The sequence below is a fragment of the Gambusia affinis genome, linkage group LG05 (assembly GCF_019740435.1).
Source record: "Gambusia affinis linkage group LG05, SWU_Gaff_1.0, whole genome shotgun sequence".
Lineage (NCBI taxonomy): Eukaryota > Metazoa > Chordata > Actinopteri > Cyprinodontiformes > Poeciliidae > Gambusia > Gambusia affinis.
Window position 1 is genome coordinate 14,599,014 of NC_057872.1, and position 19,467 is coordinate 14,618,480.

Here is a 19,467-nt window from a genome sequence, read left to right on the forward strand (position 1 = left end):
CTTGAACTTAAATTGTTTCAACAAGCACAAGCTATCACCAAAGCTATTTTTCAATTCCCAAAGGCAAGAGAGATGAATTATGATCCCATCAATGTTTATTTCGCTTGCTTTAGAAGATCAATTCAATCATAGAGCTCTGGCTCAGCACTACAACATTGTCACAATCTGCACAACAGCTGTTCTGGGGATAAAAGCCAGTTTCCAGTCAATTTGTCTGTCTTGTAACACAGATGTGACTGTCTACTGGTGCATGACCAGAAATGACAAAAAGAACATGAGCGCATTTATTAAAAAAAATTATTTGACGAAATCTTATTGTTTGAGAAGAATTTCGACCAAAGATGAAGAGAAAATTACAAACTTCCCCAGTGAGTGAAATCATGTCATCCATGTCCACTCCGGCATTTTAAAGACCACAACAGTAGAACAAGCAAATAACAGCATTTTATCCCACTGACATGTTCAAAACCCAACAAAGAGCAATAAACTCCCATAAAGCCGTGAGTGAGCCGTGAATTCACTTTGTGTGGACACAGTTATTGGAGGTCGCGATGCTTGCCAAAGCCAGTCACTGCATCAGACACAACAGTTCACTGCGTTACAGCTATGTTTGTGTTTTCCATTCAAACAGCCTAACACTAGTTCTCTGTTTGTTTGCATGGTTGTTGTTGTTTTGTTTGTTTTTTTTTAAATGATAATGATCCATGTTGATTTGCTAATCCTGAATGGTTTAGCTAATTCATATTTATTATCCGACACTTAAGAAGCAATGCATGGGTGTGGAATCAAATCTTGTGTGCCATTATCTCCCTCGTGGCCACTCTTAAAATTTCCAAACAGCTGTATCAGCTCATGACTCAAGTACAATAAAGGTTTTTCATAACATTCACAGCCATGGGATATAATCATATGATTTTACTGACCTATATTTTATTGTGCTTTCCCTAGGGTTGAATGCAGAGGTGGAGGAAGAATTTTCATTTTATTAAGACTTTTACTTTGGCTCATAATTTTAATTCAGGTTTAAGAAACATATTAAAAGCTATCCAGTCAATGGATTAATATTGTTAAAAAGATCTAATAAACATAGCATAAATATCTCTCATCCACCTCTGTAATGTATTCTCTGCTCCAAATAGGCATCGTTAATAAACCTCATTATGCTGTTTTGTGGCAGCGATAAACTGAAAACTAACCAACATTAAAATTTATGACAACATTTTACTCACGTAGGTATTTTCTGTCTTTTGAAAAGAACAAAAAGGAAAGTTGTTTTTGTCTTTATGGGTTCCAGTTTAGGAAGTTGCACTACGTGTACAGTATAGAGTCCCATGACTCCACCCCGTTCAATCTGTAACAAGAAGTCAACGAGATGGTGAGGTTGAGACATTGGAGGATGCTGGCGAATAGTGTTATTGCCCATTTATTGTCAGTGAGGTGAACTGCTCAATATTTCATTATATTGTTGTTAGGCCATATCGCACAGCTCTACACTGAATGAATCGTTAAATGCTTATGCACACCAAAGCGTTAGTCAGACTATATATATACATATATATATATTCTTCAAAATACTTTAAATAGATACGAAAGCAAAACAATTCATTTCCAATGGGGAAGGTGTTGCTCGAAAGAAATGATTACAATAGTTTCCTAAAATTATGCAGCAGGCTACAAGTCAGTTGCCAGGCAAAAATAACATGCCACCATCCCCACCACTATTATATTTACAACTGTACTGCTTAGATCCAAAATACTTGTGCAATGACCTATGCCCTGGCAAACCAGGACACTGGAAAAAAATAATGTTTTCACAGTAAAGTTTGCATTGAATCCCCAATATAGTGTATCTTTGGTCACTGCATGCCAGACACTAAGTCTGAACATTAAATTTTATGTGTGTGTATTTTTATTTATTCATTTATTTATGTTTCTAACAAACAGGTGCCCTTTCTAATGTACTGTTTCTTCAGAAATATCAGAGAAGTCAACACTAAACACATTAAATGCAAATTGAGGAACACCAGGTGAATTCCGATGCGTTCACACTCCTGACACACGTACACACAAACTCACTGGTACTTTTTTCATGTTGCTGTTGTTGGGCTAAAATCTCTGTGGAATAAAAAGATTGTTTTGGGGGCGGCGGCGGCGCACAACTGTGTTACTGTGTAAACTGTGTAAAAAAAATCTGAGCAGAATAAATAAAATTAATGATCATTAAAGTAATATTTTACATTACAAATGTCTCTAAGTAGGGTCAAATAGATGCTTTCATCTCTATTTTTGTTATTCTAAACTTTCCTGAGCATAACACAAATTGTTTCAACATCCTGAAAAGTAATCAGCCTGATTTCCTCTCGCCTCACAGAGTAACGGAGAAACAGAGCGGTGTCCAAATAGAGATGTGATCACCGGCATGAGAAACTTTTACTCACTGACAAAAAAAGGATATGGCATGACGTAATGTTAAAAAAGCAACAAAAAAAAAAAAAAAATAAACAATATTGTTTTGCGTTTTCCTCTATAAAAACAAAAACTAAAGTAGCAGCAACTTCATATTCCATTTTTTATTTGGGAAGTTACAAGTCTTATCGCTGGATCTAACAAGTGATCAAATTACTCACTAAACATAGAAAGCCTACCAGCTGGAGAGAGCGGATACAGCTGGGACAAGCTATATGTATGCATGAGAAAGGTGAGACCTGTCCACACCAAAGATATACTAGGCTCAGATGAAAAAATAAATTAGCACTTTTGCACATCTTCCTAATGAGTCACACTCTAAGTAGTTACTTAGTATACCCAAATGTAGTCTTGTAGTTAAAAATATATATTGTTACATTAGCGATACTTGGCACATTGCGTGTTTTGGAGTCTGCAGCAATTTTCCAGCACTGATGCACAGCTGTACTCTGAATGGAGACATGAAAAGAGAGCAACAATCCCTTTTAGATAATAACTTCTGCGTTGTATGAACAACTGATGGAATATTTTATTTGCGGAAGATGCAGACAGCTCAGTCCTATGATGATGAGATTTAATTGCCTCAGTCTGACATGCTACTTAGGTGCTTCAGGCTGCTTGAAAGTATGATTGAATCATTTCAAAGTTTGTTTTCTAATTGATTTGTATATATGATGAGGTTTTCTTTTTCAGATATTTTCACCTACTTTATGTCTTCACACAAGTTCTGTCCAAATGATATCTGTTTAACTGATTGTACAAGATTTTACACTCAGATCTGACAGTAATCAGATCTGAGTGTGGTAAGTGGCGGTGGTCATAATATATTTGTCTGAAATAAAAAAAAAACATGCTTATTATTTGAAACATTTGAGTGTAACAAAAAAAAAAAAAAAAAAGATTAGAACATTTATAAGAAGGCAAATCCTCTTTCATTTCCCTGTAATTTTTTTTTCTCATTCTGCTATTTATGGAGTTCAACTCTGAGTATAAAAGGTTGATATAATCTGGTTAATTAGTCAGATTTTCTGTGGAGCAGCAGGGCTCCAGCTTAACAGATATATCGCTAATAACTGAAGTATTAAAACTGTGTTGCCTTTTTCCTTGAAATGTGTCTAAATAAAATCATTTGTCTTTGTTTTAAGCGAAACATTGATGAGCCTTATTTCAGCTAGCTCAGCACAGAGACAGGTGGGAAAAGGCAGAAACACAGTTGGAGAAAACTTCTGTAATTTTCTGTGACATCTCATTAAAAGGACCTTAAACCACAAAAATATTAAAGCAAATATTTTTTGGCAGTTTACTAACTGCCAAAAAATATTTTGCACAAAAAAACATTGCACGTTTTAAATTTTTCAGAAACTGGAAATCATAAGTTCACTGAAAACCTTATTAATTGCAACAATTAATGATAAACCTTTTGACTTATTTATGCGATCAAATGAAAACCAAGCTCAGAATAATTACTGTGTCTTAGAGTGACAGATTTGGCCCCTGAGTGAAACCTTCTTATAGATCTGTATCTGCAGTAAAAAGCAAGACATTAACTCACATGCATGGTATTGGAATGTATAGTAACAAATATAAATAAGATTAATGCAACACCAGAATAAATTATTAAGCTAAGTAAGTCCTGAGGCGGAACTGATACCAGTCACTTGAGAGATAAACATGGAAGACAGTGTATTACAGAGAGAAATTCGGTTTAAATATTTATTTAAAGTGTTCTTTGATTTGCTTCCAAATAGGATACATGGTCAGCTTTGTTCAACAGTCGATGAGTCTAATTAAATACATTCAAAAGGAAACATCCGATCTGATGGGAAACTGTCCTTCCATGAAAGCCTTTCTGAATGTTCCTTTGTAGTAGAATCGTCTGTTTGCCAGGGCAGGAAATCAACATGCTGTTTCAATGAGACAAGCATCCGCAGAAATTCAGGATTTCAGCAGGGGTGCTAATTTGTCATGCTCTGCCACAACATTGAGAATGTATAAAAGGCCATCCAATCTCCTGCTGGCACATGGGGGTCATTAAATGGTTGAAAAAATGACAGCCATATACACAGAGAGAATGAGACAGATTCCTGCATTTAGAGGATGAGGCCCTTTCCACTTGGATTACACCAAAGTCTGCCTCACATATGGACTTCTCTGACCAAAATTCCATTAGCATTTTTTTTATTACATAAGAAAAGAACATAACTGTCTACTAGTAATCCTGGCATCAACCATCAATGAACCTTTTGCCCAAACATGTTCATTTATGGCATAACATGTGAAAAACATTTCTTTATATATATTTTGCTAATAGATTAAGTTTTGCAAACTTTCTGGATTAGAGGACTTGGGTGGCCAATCATTTCTCAAAGTTGGCGATAATGAAAAGTCATTTACTTGAAGGTGTGCATATTCCTACGTCAATGAATGCAAAGCAGAAGTGTGATAGTGGGACAGGGGGATAATATAAATACTTTTTATTGAAAATCCAATCATACTTGCTGACTCTTTTCTGTTGCTTGCAAAGAACGACGACACCGCTGGCTTAATTTTTCTTCAGACGAGGTCTAAAACAAGGCAGGAAACATTTCCAGTTGGACAGGTAGCCCTTTGATTCTGCACAGCTGTACTGCTGTCATGCCTTCAGCTTTAATCTACTGTGGCACAATATCGCCATCTTTTCTCAGTAATAGCGAACCCCAAGCGTCTAGCTGACACTGGACTCTGTGCTGCTGCTGCTGCTGCTGCTGTGTTTCTGTGGACTCGACACTTTCCAAAGATAACATGGTCCAAAGATTTCCACTCACAGGCAGACTGAGGCCCCGCTGAGGCAAACTGCCTGATGGGGAACAGACCAAAAAGGGCAGACACATCTTCTAAGATGCACAGTACTACACTATCTGATATGCCTTCAAGGTTTATAGTTAGTTACCACAGATGAGAGAAACAGGGACTGACACTGTGATTTAAATACACCCAGAGGATAAAGAACCAGAAGATGCATGAGGCCCAGCTGGTTTCAAAGCATGTCACCAACGATAGAGTAATAAGGATGTCATCAAGTGCAAAAAGTCAAACAAATCAAGTGTATTTATACGTAAATCTACTGATCATGCTATAACTTATCACTAATAGCCCCCCATTCCCTAATAACGAACTGATTCATGTCAAAACATGCTCCTATAATATACTGTTGCTTTCTGTTATTCATAGGTAAATTAAGATTTCCAGGAAAGGCTTGTCCCTGTGAGAGCGTAGGCCATGTGCACAGTCATACACCACATGACATCTTTGTAGGGGAGCATTCCTTCTAGTCTTTTTACTCTGCCTGTTAAACCATTATTTCAATTTGGAAACGAGGTGCATGAACAGCGGTTTTGCAAAAAAATATGGGGCAGAGGATTAATGCAAAATTAAGTTACAAAGAAAACATGTGAAATGTCCCAAACCGAGGACAACACAAGAAACTTTCCACAGGAGGAAATACACAATTTCACTTAACCTCTTTTTGCGCTATGCAGAAATGGACAAAAATAGCTGAGAGTTTTCACCATTGCCAAACATCACAATTACCCAACACAATCTCTCTGAGGGGAGCAGGTATCTACAGTATGTCAACATCCTAATGTCTTGGATGGAAGTCAATAAAACTATGTTGACACTCTCTTTAAAATATTTTCCTTCCAACTGTGCCCCACTAAACACTACAGAGGAAGGCGAAACAAAAATGATGAGCATTCACCATAGCTTACAGGAGCTGGGATTGTGTCTCCTCTCCATTAATCACTATATGGTGACAGGAGGTGGTCCTCCAGTCAATCAGCCTACCCCCGAGGGGTGACCTCAAGGCCGCAGCTTCCCTAAAGCCTCAGCTCATACAAAAAGGCTCCTGCCTGTTCCAATAGCCCAAGCAACAGAAGTCTGTGCCAGACCGGGCCTTTCATCCTCCAACATTTGCACATCTAGCATCCTGGAATAAAAGCATCAAAGGTGTAAAGATTGCAACTCAGGAAAAAGAAAGTGTTTAGGTGTGTGTGTGACCAGCAATGTGCCCGTGTGTTGCAGCATGTGGGATAATCCCATACAGCTTCAACAGTGGGAACCTTAAAGTGGCTTAGAGGTTATTCAAGGTTAAACCTCAGGAAGTCTGAGAAATGCCTACTGTTGCATGTCATGGGAGTAAGGACAATTAAGTTTTCCCATCTTTTAATTTGTCTCTTAATATTAAGTGGGTTTCATACAAATTTTTCATGTCAAAATTTCATCCTGATCCAAGTATGATATCCAAAGATATCAGTCCTTTTCAATGTCTTTAATCTCAAAGTCCTCAGTTATATTTTGTATATATTTTAATATTTCTATCTTTTTGTGAACCCCCTAGTCTGTTGCTGTCCTGTTGCTGACAGTTACTACTCAATTTCCCCTCTGTGGGACCGATGGAAAGGACAACAAAAAGTGTCTCCTTAGTGACATAGGAGACTTATGGTTAGTTATTGAGGATTTTCTCAATAACTAACCGCAAACGTAAACACACTACATTTTGTATTTATCTGACTACATTTGTGAAAATTGGTTTAATGATCTGAAGCATCCAAGTTTGATAAAATGCAAAAAACAGAAGAAATAAGTCTGCAGTTTTTGGTACTAGGGTGCTAGCTTTTTGTTGAGGGAACATTGTCTTTTTGCATTAATGAATCATTAACAGCTCAATGTCCAGAAACTTAAACAAAAAAAAAAAAAAAAAAAAAAAAAAAAAAAAAATCCTCTGGTACACTGGCCTGAAAAGTGGTGAATGACCAAAGAAGCCAGGATTACGACTCCATATGAAAGGCACCTTCAAAAGATAGTATCTGGGAACTCTGCTTCTCTAGATCGTTGTGTGCTAATGCCTTCTTTTTTTTTCCCTTTTCCTTCCAAATTTGAAGAAGACACCAGTTGTATTCATTCCAGCTGAGTTACATAAGAGTGTCTCACTCTGGACAAGCCTTGGCAGCAGTTGATGGCTGGTTGGCAGGTTCAGGTTTAACTTCCTCTCAATGCTGAGACATAGAGGTTTTAGATGGCAGCAGTGGGGATCTCCTTCGGAGTAATTTCAGGTAGGCTAGGCATGTCTGGAGCCTGAAACAGCTGACTCTACTGTAGCCTTAAAACTCCCATGGTACAATGCATCAATACACTGCTATGTGCAAAATGGGCTAAAGACAGGCGTGACAGAAACTCAAATTTATTTTGTCTGGGAAATCTCTCTAAAACAGAATATTGAGACATTTCTTCCATGATGGAAGATTAAGAAAAATACATGCAGAGAGCTTCTTGCAGCTGTTGCAAAACAAATTACAAGAATGGTCTTTGATTTCTGTATTTTTATTTTTTTTTATTAAGCACAAATGAAAAAGAATGGGCCTATGCCCGTGTGTATTATGTACGTAGCTCAAAACATTACATTTTGGTCAAAAAGAACCAGAGTACCTTCTTCCACATATTTGCTTGGTGCAAACAAGCCATTTTGATGGGTTTCTTTCACCAAAACTTCTCTTTTTTACAACTCTCTAATAGAGACATAACTAGTTTAATTCGAAGACCTTAAACTTCTGAGGCCTTCACAGAGCAGGTGAAGTTTTACTTGGTTCAACTTACCTAAATGTGGACTATTTTACTAATTAAAACATTTCTAACAGCAAGTGGATGCACTGAATTCTGGTTAGAGGAATTATAGTAAATGAGACATAAAAAACTGTGATGGCTGTGAATATTTTTTTTTTTATTTAGGTCACTGCTTAAATAAACAAACAAGTCAGCTGAACATAAAACAAAAATATTTTCTGCATATGCCCCTTCCTGTATTTAATTTATTTAAAAGTAATGTTACTTTTATTCAAAAATAATGTTATTTTTACTTTTTGTCACATTTCTAAATGAAACCCTCCACTGTCTCTTTGGGATCCAATTAGATCCTTGCTAATACGAATGGCATTCAGGCCAGAACATGGAGAAAACAGTCTCTGATGTCTTTAAATAGCAAGGGCCAGACAGAGAAACAGATTCTTAAATTTTAAAAAAAATATTTCCATACACTGAGATTAAAGGCTTGTTCTCTAGCTTTTATCTTATAAACAAACGTGTAAGCAAAGCATTTTTGTCCTTTGTGTGTTCAGTAATCCTTAAGTGACTGCTAAAGAAACCACTACACAGCCCATAGGAATACATCTGACTAAATCACAACATTCTCTGACATATTCACTGAAAGATCAGACTTAACTTTGCACAGCTTTAACCACAACAACCATGTAAACATGACTCGCTGTCCTCAAAGCTTCGAACGGCATTACTTATGGTTTACATCAATCGAGATTTTCACTCCTCTTTATAAGCAAGACTAAGCAAAAGTCAAAAAAGAAACCCTTTTTAACTCTCACCACAGATGGAAATTGGTTCAGATGTTTGCTTAAATTAAGACAGATGCTTTTGGGATAAAATCTCACAGTTTATGGTAACTTCACAACAATCCCTGTGTACAAGCTTTGCCCCTTATGTCTGTGCTTTTGAATCAAGTACTTACATTTCAGTTTGCAAAATTTTTGAGATATGTCTACCACAGATTAATGCTGAAAACCCTTTCAAAAAAAGAGATAAAGACAAAAAATACATACAAGTCCAAGATAATTCTTTTTCCAATCCGATTTATATTTAAAGTATTTTTTTATTATTATTATTAGTCATAAATATGTTTCCTTTAACTCAAAGCAACTCAAAAGATGTGGATGGGCTCAGCAGAGACTTTAATCTAACAGAGAATGTTAGAGAAAAGATTAGGGTGATGGCAAATAGGTTAATACGTTAACCTATTTGAAATGTGACCAAAGGACAGACACGAGCAGCAGAACTCTCGTATTGAATGATGAGTATAAAGATTTCTAAGAAAATATAAAGATTTATGAAGAAATGTCTACATTCTGTGTGAGAAAGTAGACGTCAAAATAGCTGCCCTTATATGCTAAAGTAGACTTTTAGCTCACTTCCACATATTTTATCAATGCCTCTGTTTTTTTCCCATCCTCCATCTGCTTCTGTTCATCTCCTTCAAATGATATAACAAAGGTTTTCCAATCTTCTCCTGCTAAAAGTGGTCCCCTTGAGTGTCATGGGTGGGCTGAAAGAGGAGTCTAGGTTGGTGCTTGAGCTCTTTCAACTGCACCCTTCAATCACCCTCACAATGTTTGGAATGGAGGTGAGAAGAGTATTCATGCTTCCAGCTAAAGAGAAACACATTTTGGTTTCTCTGGTTTCCAAAAAATTGTTGAAAACATGTCTTAACGACTACATAATAAGATACTTTTTTTCAACTTTGAACATCAAGAAAAGTTCTGCTCCAAATGGTTTCATTACACAAATCTTATTTTTATCCTTCATTTTTTAGAACCAAAATTCCTCCTTTAGTGCATTTTCTGTCTAAATTGGGTAGAAAATGACTTGTTTTGGGCTTCAAAGTGAGAAAGATTATACGTTTCATTGAGGGCTCAATAATCTAAACATTTCCTATCCTACCTCTAGTCTCCCACTGAGCTTAGATTACCTCTAAAAATACCATCTGAAGTTGCGACTTTGGCTTTGACGATGTTTGAAGATGATAAATGGAAACAGACACCTCGCAGTCTGGATAATATTTACATGGATTTAAAAAAAACAACAAAAAAAAACGGTTTACAATGCCCATCATCATTCCACAGTTTTGAATCGTACACCAACTGTGGGTGGTTACAATCCTGTGAACCAGAACGTGAGGTGACAGTGTGCAAATTATTAACTCATCGCCACAAATGGTTGCATACCGCCTGCTGCCACTGCCAAATAACTCAAACTTACTGTGACTGAAATCCTGCTGCTCTGCAGTCATTTATAGGATTACGTACTTGCATCAGTCCCCATCATGGTTTTGTTTTGTCAAAACCAGTGAAATACTAAAACTAACGTCACACAGAAAAAGAAGAGGATTTGTGGAACAGGTCGGTCAGGTCTTTAAAATATGTGTGTAGTCTTTCATGTGTCCCTAATCTCAGTCTCACATCAGCAGATTGGAATCCTCAGTGTTTCTTCTAGACAAGAGTAGATACAAGTTACCTTTACTTTCCTTCAGCATATTTTAGTTCTTTTTCAATAGATCAGCAGATCATTTGTTAGTGAAAGCTTCATGATCCAGGATTGTCCCTATGTTTTAAAAAAACTACTTATCCAATTAATTAGACATGGGTCAGGTGCGACCCTTCTATGTTGTTTTGTTTTGGCTGGCCAGTGAGCTGGACTTATTTCAGGCCGTTAATCTCACATTTTTAGGAAGTCAGCTGTCTAGAAAGTATATCTTAAAACTCACTTTTTTCAAACACTTGGATTTCAGGCACTTTCTTCACTCTCATCTCTCCATTGTCCCAGAGATCCTGGACACCAAAATAGTTGTGTAAAAAACTGAAGTGCATTGTCACTGATTTGGTCACATTGTCCTGTGTTTCAAAAGAAAAGTCAGGATAAACAAAATCTACAAAGCCACCATGATCAAGACACTGACAGAGAAGCAAAAATCAAGGGCCATTAAAGTATTCTACCTTACTAATGATGATCTATTCAAAGAGATGCTAGGAACCTCTACCACTTTTTAAGCAATGCTTCAGAGCAACAATTGACTGTCACATCCTTTCAAACTAATGCTCAAACAAAACATATCAATCCCTGTTTTTCCAGCTGAAGGCAGTTCGAAGACTAGATCCATCACGGCACATGAATGTAACGAAAATCCAATAAATCCTCCATTAAAGGAAAACAGTAATGGTAAATGATTCAAAGCCAGCCAGCTGTGGCAACACTACTTGATCCAAGGTGAAGAGAAGAAAAAATAAGCCCGTTTCATGCTATAGTGCATGAGTGACAGTTGGTGTTGTGACAAAAAAAAAAAAAGAAAATGTGAACTGTTTTGGTTCTTGTGTGGATTTCTCATTTTCTATAGATACAGAGGGAAAGAGATGTTTCCTTACAAAGACAGCCACATCAAAGCTGAAGGAGAGAAAAGGAGCCAGCATGACAGATGAGGGAGGATGTCTGATGAATTCCATGGCACACAGGGATTTGGCTGAGGGCCACTAGGGCACAGAGTTAAAGGTCAGTCGTTTTAAAGGCAGTGCTGGCAGTCTTCTTTCCCATATAATATAACCCCAAAGTCAAATTACAGATATGAGTGAGATGGTAAACTAAACGGCAATTGAAGGTACACATATTATATGCTGACAGATGTAAATACACTTTAAAGAAAGTTCAGAACATAAAAAGAAAAGAGAAAAAAAAAGATATTCCATATTGGCATACTTATCTAATGTAAACTGCGAATCAAAATAAATAAATAAAATAGGTAAGTTAAGAAAAAAAATACATTTATTTTTGCGTCTTTCATTGTTGGTTACTTTTGCCGGGCCTAAGCCCAGATGAAAGAAGAATGTTGGAGTTGAAGGATTAAGAAAAACAAGAATTGTAAGAAGATGGTTCATTTATTTTTACTCACTCCAACAACATCCTTTACATTTACCGCTGATGACCAAATATAAGACCAAGTCAGCAAGATTAAGCGACTTCTAGGCACTTTTAAAACAGCTAGTTAGTTTTCTTACTAAGCAGCAAGAACTGGTGTTACAACTGGAAGTATGTATGTGTTACCAGGTTGTTTGACAACAACCCTCTTTGGTGTGGATTCTATTACCATGGGAAGAAATGCAGCCATTTTCATTACCAGCCAGGTGCTTAAAAATGAAAATAGAGAAAGCATAGAAGGTAATACGTTTTTTCAAAGGAAACTTTTTCCAACTGTATGTTGATATTTTATTTGGGTCATTCAGGGGTATGAGAGCGCAGCAGAGGTAGATAAGTGTAAGGCTTAACAGAGTATGGAAAAGTTGCTCTGTTTTATCCTTTGGTGCTTGTAACATCTGTCTGACATGTAATGTGTGAATTTGCTGGGAGACATTTAGAAATCACAGATCAAAGGTAAGGATTTTCAATTACGGAGTAATCACAGACACTGCTGTTCTAATAATACTAACCTCGCTAATTGCAACAATCGATAATATCCTCTATTTTACAGTGACTGGTTTCTCACACAAGCTACATAACCTTGCATCTGGTCCCATTCAAATACTGAACCATCAAAAGGTTGAGAATAAAATAAAACTAATTTAATGGTGTTCTTCAATTTAGTGGATCAAAATAAGCTATCAGACTTTACTAAAGAACAGAAATTTGGCCACGAAATTCTCATCAGTTAATCTCAAATTTTTACAACTCTGCCTTTCAGTGGATAACTAAAGTTAGAACTTTTTTTTTTTTTTTTAATGTGTGATGAGGGCTTCTAATGTGGTCCCAAACACCTAATATCCATTAATGAAACGGAGAGAAGGCAAAAAATTTGACCAGAGGCATCTCCAACACAAATCCTCCATAAGTAAACATGTCTGTGCAGTCAACAAATAAATATTGGTTTACGGAAAAACAAACATAAAGTCTTTCCAATTCTTCATCCCCACAAGCAGTCAGATGTTTAGCTTCTGTGGTCACAGATGTTACCCACCTGCCTGTTTCAGTGGGATCTGGTGCAAACTCGAAGTGGTAGAGAACCTCAGAACGGTCTGGTTCACATGAACTTCTCTTTAAGCTGTCATGATGGGCCTTTTTCAAAAGGCACTATATGTTGTTGTTTTCAGACAGGGGTTTGTGTAGCTGTCAGAAATAAAGCTATGAGATAAATATCGCTTACTGCTGTAAAACCCTGTGATGCATCTCTTGTTATGCAGAGATTCAGTCCTTTGGTCAGAACCCCATGTTCACCCTTTCTCCCCTCAATCTTGTAAACAAGAAAAGAAAGGAGGGAAAAAAAAATCCCCCACAGATGAAAAAGTAGACAGCTCTCTTCTTTCCTGGATGGGTGAGTAGTAGCACTGAGGGGCCTTCCAACTGGAAACAGATGGCTTCTTAATGTGTGCATGCCTTTGGAGTGTGTGCAAGAGAATGTGGGAATGCGTGTGCTTGTATGAATTAATGTTACAGCTGTGTACAAGTTTGCATGGGCCAGCAATCAGTCCTAATCATACAGTCAGAAAAAGAAAGCAAGAAAAAAAAAGAAACGGCACAGGGACAAACTACAAGGAAAACTCTCTGCCACACCTAAATCACACATTAACCTCAGAAATGTTATCTCACTGCATATGGACGCAAACTCAGAATGTATACAAAAGTTGAGTGCGACAAAGTGTGAGACGAGTGATACCATCAACCCCTCAGACAATCTGGTTTTGTAGAGAAAAAGAAAGATCCCTTCTGCCCACTTTTCATTTTTGGTTCTTAAGATTTTTCCTCCTTGGCACATTGTTGTTTAGGTTGGCCTCTAGGGGTGACTCTGAGTCTATCATCCTATTTTAGGTTTTATTTGAGGCAAAGCAAAGAGATGAGAGTCTGGGACACTTGATCTTCCACTGTGTCCCATGGGTGCCATGGGACATGAATGTTTTTAATTATTCTTCTCCTCTCCAGCCTTCCCAGACACAGAAATGTTTGATTTTCTGGATTTAATGTGACTTCAATGTGACTTCAGTTTATGGTGCAAATAGATCTTTTTGAACCCACTCTGACAAACACTGGTTCACTGTTTAATTCTGCCAATGGGATAATGTAGATACGTGAAAAAGAAAACTAGTTTGAGTATTTTAACGACCAGAGCACCCATGGTCTCGTGAAATCATATGGAATTAAGACATTGTTGAGAAGGCTCTGCATATTAACTCATTCAATTCTTTCTCTTGGGATGCATGACAACTCAAAAGCTTGATTACTCTATTGTAGCAGTTCATGGCTTCACAGGTCAAGTAGGTCAGGTGTGACTCATTCCTAACTAATTAATCATGGTGGCTATCATTAGCCAGTATCACCCAAATATCCTTAGCAACTCTAGATAATATTTTTAAAAAATCTACAAATGATTTCCTGAATATTCATGTGTTTGAATATAGAAAATAGAAAACAATAGAAGCACACAGGTTGATGTAACTAGACTTAAAACTTCTTACTAGTCTCGATATCAATTTGAAACAAGTCATGCAGAGGACAGAGAAAATATATGGAAGAAGGTGCTCTGGTCAGAGGAGATTAAATGCATTATTTTTTTTTTTTGCCTACAAATAAACACATGTGAAAGATGGTGGTGGTGGTGGGATCATCCTGTGGGAAAGCCTTTCTGTAGCAGGGTTTTGGGAGCTGACCAGAGTTGATGAGACGGATACATTGAAACGCTATGAGAAAACCAGCTTAACGGCAAATTATCATGGTCTCAAAATAATGTGACGGCATCCCAAACTGTTCATAAAACTTTAATTAGACAAAGATTAAAAAGTCAAAAGTCAGTGGTCTGTCAACTGTTAGTTTTTAGCCAGCAGCAACCATTTTTTCTCCATTGAATAAAAACATCCTTTTTAACAACCACAAACATTTCATTTGTCAAACTGGTAATCAAAACAACCAATTTAAGAAAATTACAGCGTAAAACAAATACACAAGTCTGCTGTGGTCACAATGAATCATACCCTTAGCCAACTTTACAATAGGCAGTAAAATACAAGCCAGATAACCCACCAAGAATGTGTCACCTCTGATCTCAGTTGCCACCCTTCAGAGGATCACCATTGTGCAGATGAACCTGTTCTACCAGGTGAATACCATCAAATTTAAGTTTTTTATCTTTTGTTAAGATTTATTACTTTAAAGAATAAAAAGCACATGTTTAGAATAAAAGGGTTGCAACAGCTGGGTAAACTGTGATGTCTGACTGATTTACAGCAGCTTCTTGTAAAACGAGTAACACAAAGATGACAGTAAAAGGAAATTTTGGGGGGCTTAAGGGATATTTCTGTGTGAAATTGTTACATTTCCCACATCAGAAATTGGTTTGTGTGATTCTGATCACTGAGAACATGACTCATTCATCACATGGTATTCAAATTTAGACATTATGAGAACTAAACAATAGTCTGCCGCCATAAGTGACCCTCCTGTTCCTCTTTTATTCAGTCTCAGAGACACTACAGTCAAGATGAGGGCATATTGTATTTACGGACAATACAAAAATAAGCATAGGCTGCTTTAATCAGACTCTTCATACCACATCTAGCGCACTGACAATAATTACAGCCTGACAATATAAACAGGCTGTGGCCGAGGCTAACACGCAGAATGGGGCAAGATGACTTGATTTCTCCAAACCATCAGCTGCTGGGCTGGCCATGCAACTATAAACAAAGGCCAAATCATCACCAGTTCTGCTTACCTAATGAGAAAAACCACATCAGCGAAATGTAATTTTCCTTGTTTTTATTAAAGAACTATGGCACTCATTTAGTCACATTTTAAAACAGTGGCGATTTTGGTGAGCAAAACAAAACAAAGGCTCATCGGAGGGTAGTGCTGTGGTACTGAAGACAAGTCTTATTCCCAAGACTAAAAGCCCCAGCATACTTTATCCAACAGTCGACACACAAGTAATCTGTCTGTGAACTGTTCATATTCGCACACATCTTTCATGCAACAACCCAGACCACTTGGGGGACACCACTCCTGGTTCAGTGTACAAGACATGCATCTTTTGTGATGCTTTTACAAAACAGTCATAGAGAAAACCCCATACTTTCCTGCAGGCAGCATGCCTTGGAGTTATTAACTATTCATCTGTCCTATTTTTCTAAGTTATTTAGTGAAGAATCATACAAAATGTGCATAATTCTTCACTGCTTCAAATAAATGTTCCTCAAAACGTATCCATGTCTCCTGATGATACAAAAACCAGATAGTGTAAGGAGAGTAGTTGAAGAGAAATATTCAAATATTCAACTTATTTTTAACTTTTGAAATGTCATTGCAATCACCTGTGCCCCTGTTTGCCAAGGATGCGAAAAAAAGTACAGCGAGTGGGATAAATAGTTTTCTGTGTAAAAATGTGGGTGTTTTAAAATCAACTAAATCAAACAACTTTATGTAAGACTCCAAAACTAAATATTGTGGAGGTTTACAACATTCAGTTGTAAATCCTGTTCATTTGGTGAACAAATGTCCTAATACAACTGCCATACAGAGTAAACAATAATACATTCAAATAAATGTCTCATATGTCATAATGGATTAAATTATTATTATTATTATTATTATTATTATTATTATTATTATTTTTTTTTTTTTTTTTTTTTTTTTTTTTTTTAAATCTTTATTATGATTAAAAAAGTTTCTTTTAGTGCTCAAATTCACAACAAAGGTCATGTCATGGCAGAGTGTATAATAAAATGTTTAGGAAAAACATTTCCTATCTAAGGAAACCTAGTCGACTCTTTCAAGGCTTTGCAGCTCAATGAGCTTTTACTAATAGTGGGTAGCTGAGTGCATTGAATCGCTACCGGTGCAGCAAGCTCTCATACTAAGTATGAATCACATCATTTCAGTCTGAATGCATTTTGGAAAATGCTTGTACTGAGAAACCATATGAAAAATAATTCTGGTTTATGACTGTTAATGTACACTAGTGCTTTGTTTTCTCCTAAAGTTGTTAGTTATTACAGAAGGTTTAGATAATATCTATCTATGCTCCACAAACATCCATGGGTAAACCTTCTTTTTGGATATCAAAGATGTTTTGAGTATACAAAGAGTAATCTTCATTCTTATAAACAAATTACTGAGGCAGAAGGCTACAGTTTCATAAACCATTAGCTCTGTGGATGAGACATTTTGTTCCACTTCTTTATTACCCCTGAACAGACATATGCATGTAAGTGCTAATGACTATGATTAAGGAAACCCGGATTAGGTCCTGCTGTGGTTTGCGCACGCTATAATGCAAAAAGACAAACAAGAGGTTGGTTCTGTTTTGTGTAAATCTAAAAAAAAAAAAGCACTAGAAAACACTCTCTTAAAGATGTACCACTTAATTGAAGTTTAAACTCTACACAATGTCTGTTCCACAAAATAGCAGTAAATGACAGAATAGAGTAAACATGGCTGAAACCAAGTCATTATTCATACTCAAGGAGGGAGCCTCTGGGATAAACATCTCAACATCGTGGGTGTGCTAATGCAAAGTCATCAGTGAGAACACATCTAAAATGAAATTTAAAAAATTCAGTTACAATAAGTCTCTAGGAGCTTTCATTTCACCATTGCTGTTGGAAATCTAATACTGTTGTCACTTCTACACAGTTTGAGAGGAACAAACAAAGAAACAAAAAAGAACAGATAGTAAGTATTGGTACTCAATCTGTAAATGTATAACAAGCATCCAACCCTAAATATGCCATGCCATTTCACTTTGAAAGACTAACACATTATGTCTTTTGTGGACCAGGAAAATCCCTGCATAATGTGCTCAGTGGGCCAAAAGGTCACTTTGCTAGTCTGATAAAATTAGGCTCAAATGTCTGGATGAGTTACAGTAACACTGGCTGGCTAAGCTAGACAAAATAAATCAGCTAGCCACACAGAGAGCCACCAAAGGGGACCAGAGTAAGAGGCAACAGGTGGCTGTCAACTTAGAGAGAAAGAGGGCCATCATCCACTTAGAGTCTGTCTATCTCTCCCCAGGCTCCACTAAGCTCAGACACGCATCAGGAGGGGACAGAAGACTCCACACTAGAGGGGGTTTCAAACAAATATTCACAACCACAGCCAAATTGAACTCGTGACCTGTCGTGAAATCAATGAGAATCCGCCAACAAGATGATCAATTACAACGTTGTTTTATTTAAAAAAAAAAGCTTTGAAAATAAAATAGCTCCACAGTATCACTTACGTAGTTAGCATCTAAACTCTCAGAAGAAGAGAAACACTGAAGTTATCCACATAAGCAAACCTAATCTCTTTCTTAATCCTTGTGCATGTCACTAATTCTTTGATCAGCTGTCATATTTTAGGAAAGGACACAAGACTGGCGCATCCTCAGCTCCAGTCAAACATCTGACTCAGATCATGCTGACCTAATTTAAATAAACCCTGTCTAGGTGGATTTTACCTCAAGTGATATTTGACAGTCTACAGCTTAATAACCTTTGCAGATTTTGAATTATTTTTGCACTTCAACCCGGCAGATGGGGTGTGTGTTTAAGAGAAAATATTCTCCTCCTTACTGTGCTACTGCTGCAGACATTATGTGTCAGTAATAAACTCTGTGAGTTAATTACTTTTTTAAAAGCCTGTTTAGTCATTTTATATGACAAAATAACATTAAATAAGGTAGCAAAACAAATAGCACCCACTTATCAGCACTGCATTTCCAGAAAGAGGCGGAATAAGCACGTCAGTATAGTTAAACTGAAATCTGAAAGCCAACATCTGAATCAGATTGGAAGCATGTGTGTGTGTACACATGCCGCCGCGTGTGCGTGTTTGCATGTGTTTCCACTCAGCTCTTTGTGCTGGTTCCCTCACATTACTCAAAAAACACAGAAACTCTCTCTGGCTCATGCCACTGCTCTGTTTTTTAGTATGTTGTGGAAGTGCTGTTAATTGTCACACAAATTAAGGCCCTGGGCCCCATCCCACAAATGCCACTGTTTAAGTTCAAAAAGGATGCAAAGGAAGCAATGTGCTGCTAATACAGGTAATTAAAACTCATATTATTTCCACGTGTGATATGAACAGATTAGGGTGGAGTTTATTACTTACCAATGCAGGCATGAACTCTGACTGAAAGCTGCGAACGAAGAATGATGCTGTGTTTCTTGCCCCTCCTGCAAAGAAAAAAAGAAAGTGCTCAACAATTTGTGTTTAGGTTATAAACCAGAGATGCAGAAAAAAATAAGATTGTGTGTAAAATTTTACAATTTTCAGTTTAATAAGCATTCAAAGGTGATCAGCCAGTCAAAAACTCATCCAGATCTATCCCCATCCAGAGAGCACCTTCAAAACTAAATTGAGTTTCAGTACGACTGGTCTACCTATCTA

The 19,467-nt window shown here is 37.0% G+C and overlaps 1 protein-coding gene across 6 annotated transcripts in view; it reads right to left on the bottom strand.

The window, feature by feature from the left end:
• fhod3b (formin homology 2 domain containing 3b) overlaps positions 1-19,467 on the bottom strand; it is a 97,206-nt gene that overhangs the window by 59,871 nt on the left and 17,868 nt on the right. For all 6 annotated transcript variants that reach the window (XM_044117569.1, XM_044117568.1, XM_044117567.1 and 3 more), the window contains exon 3: positions 19,189-19,253. In XM_044117569.1, coding sequence (XP_043973504.1) covers positions 19,189-19,253 — 65 coding nt within the window. The remainder of the gene's footprint in view (positions 1-19,188; positions 19,254-19,467) is intronic.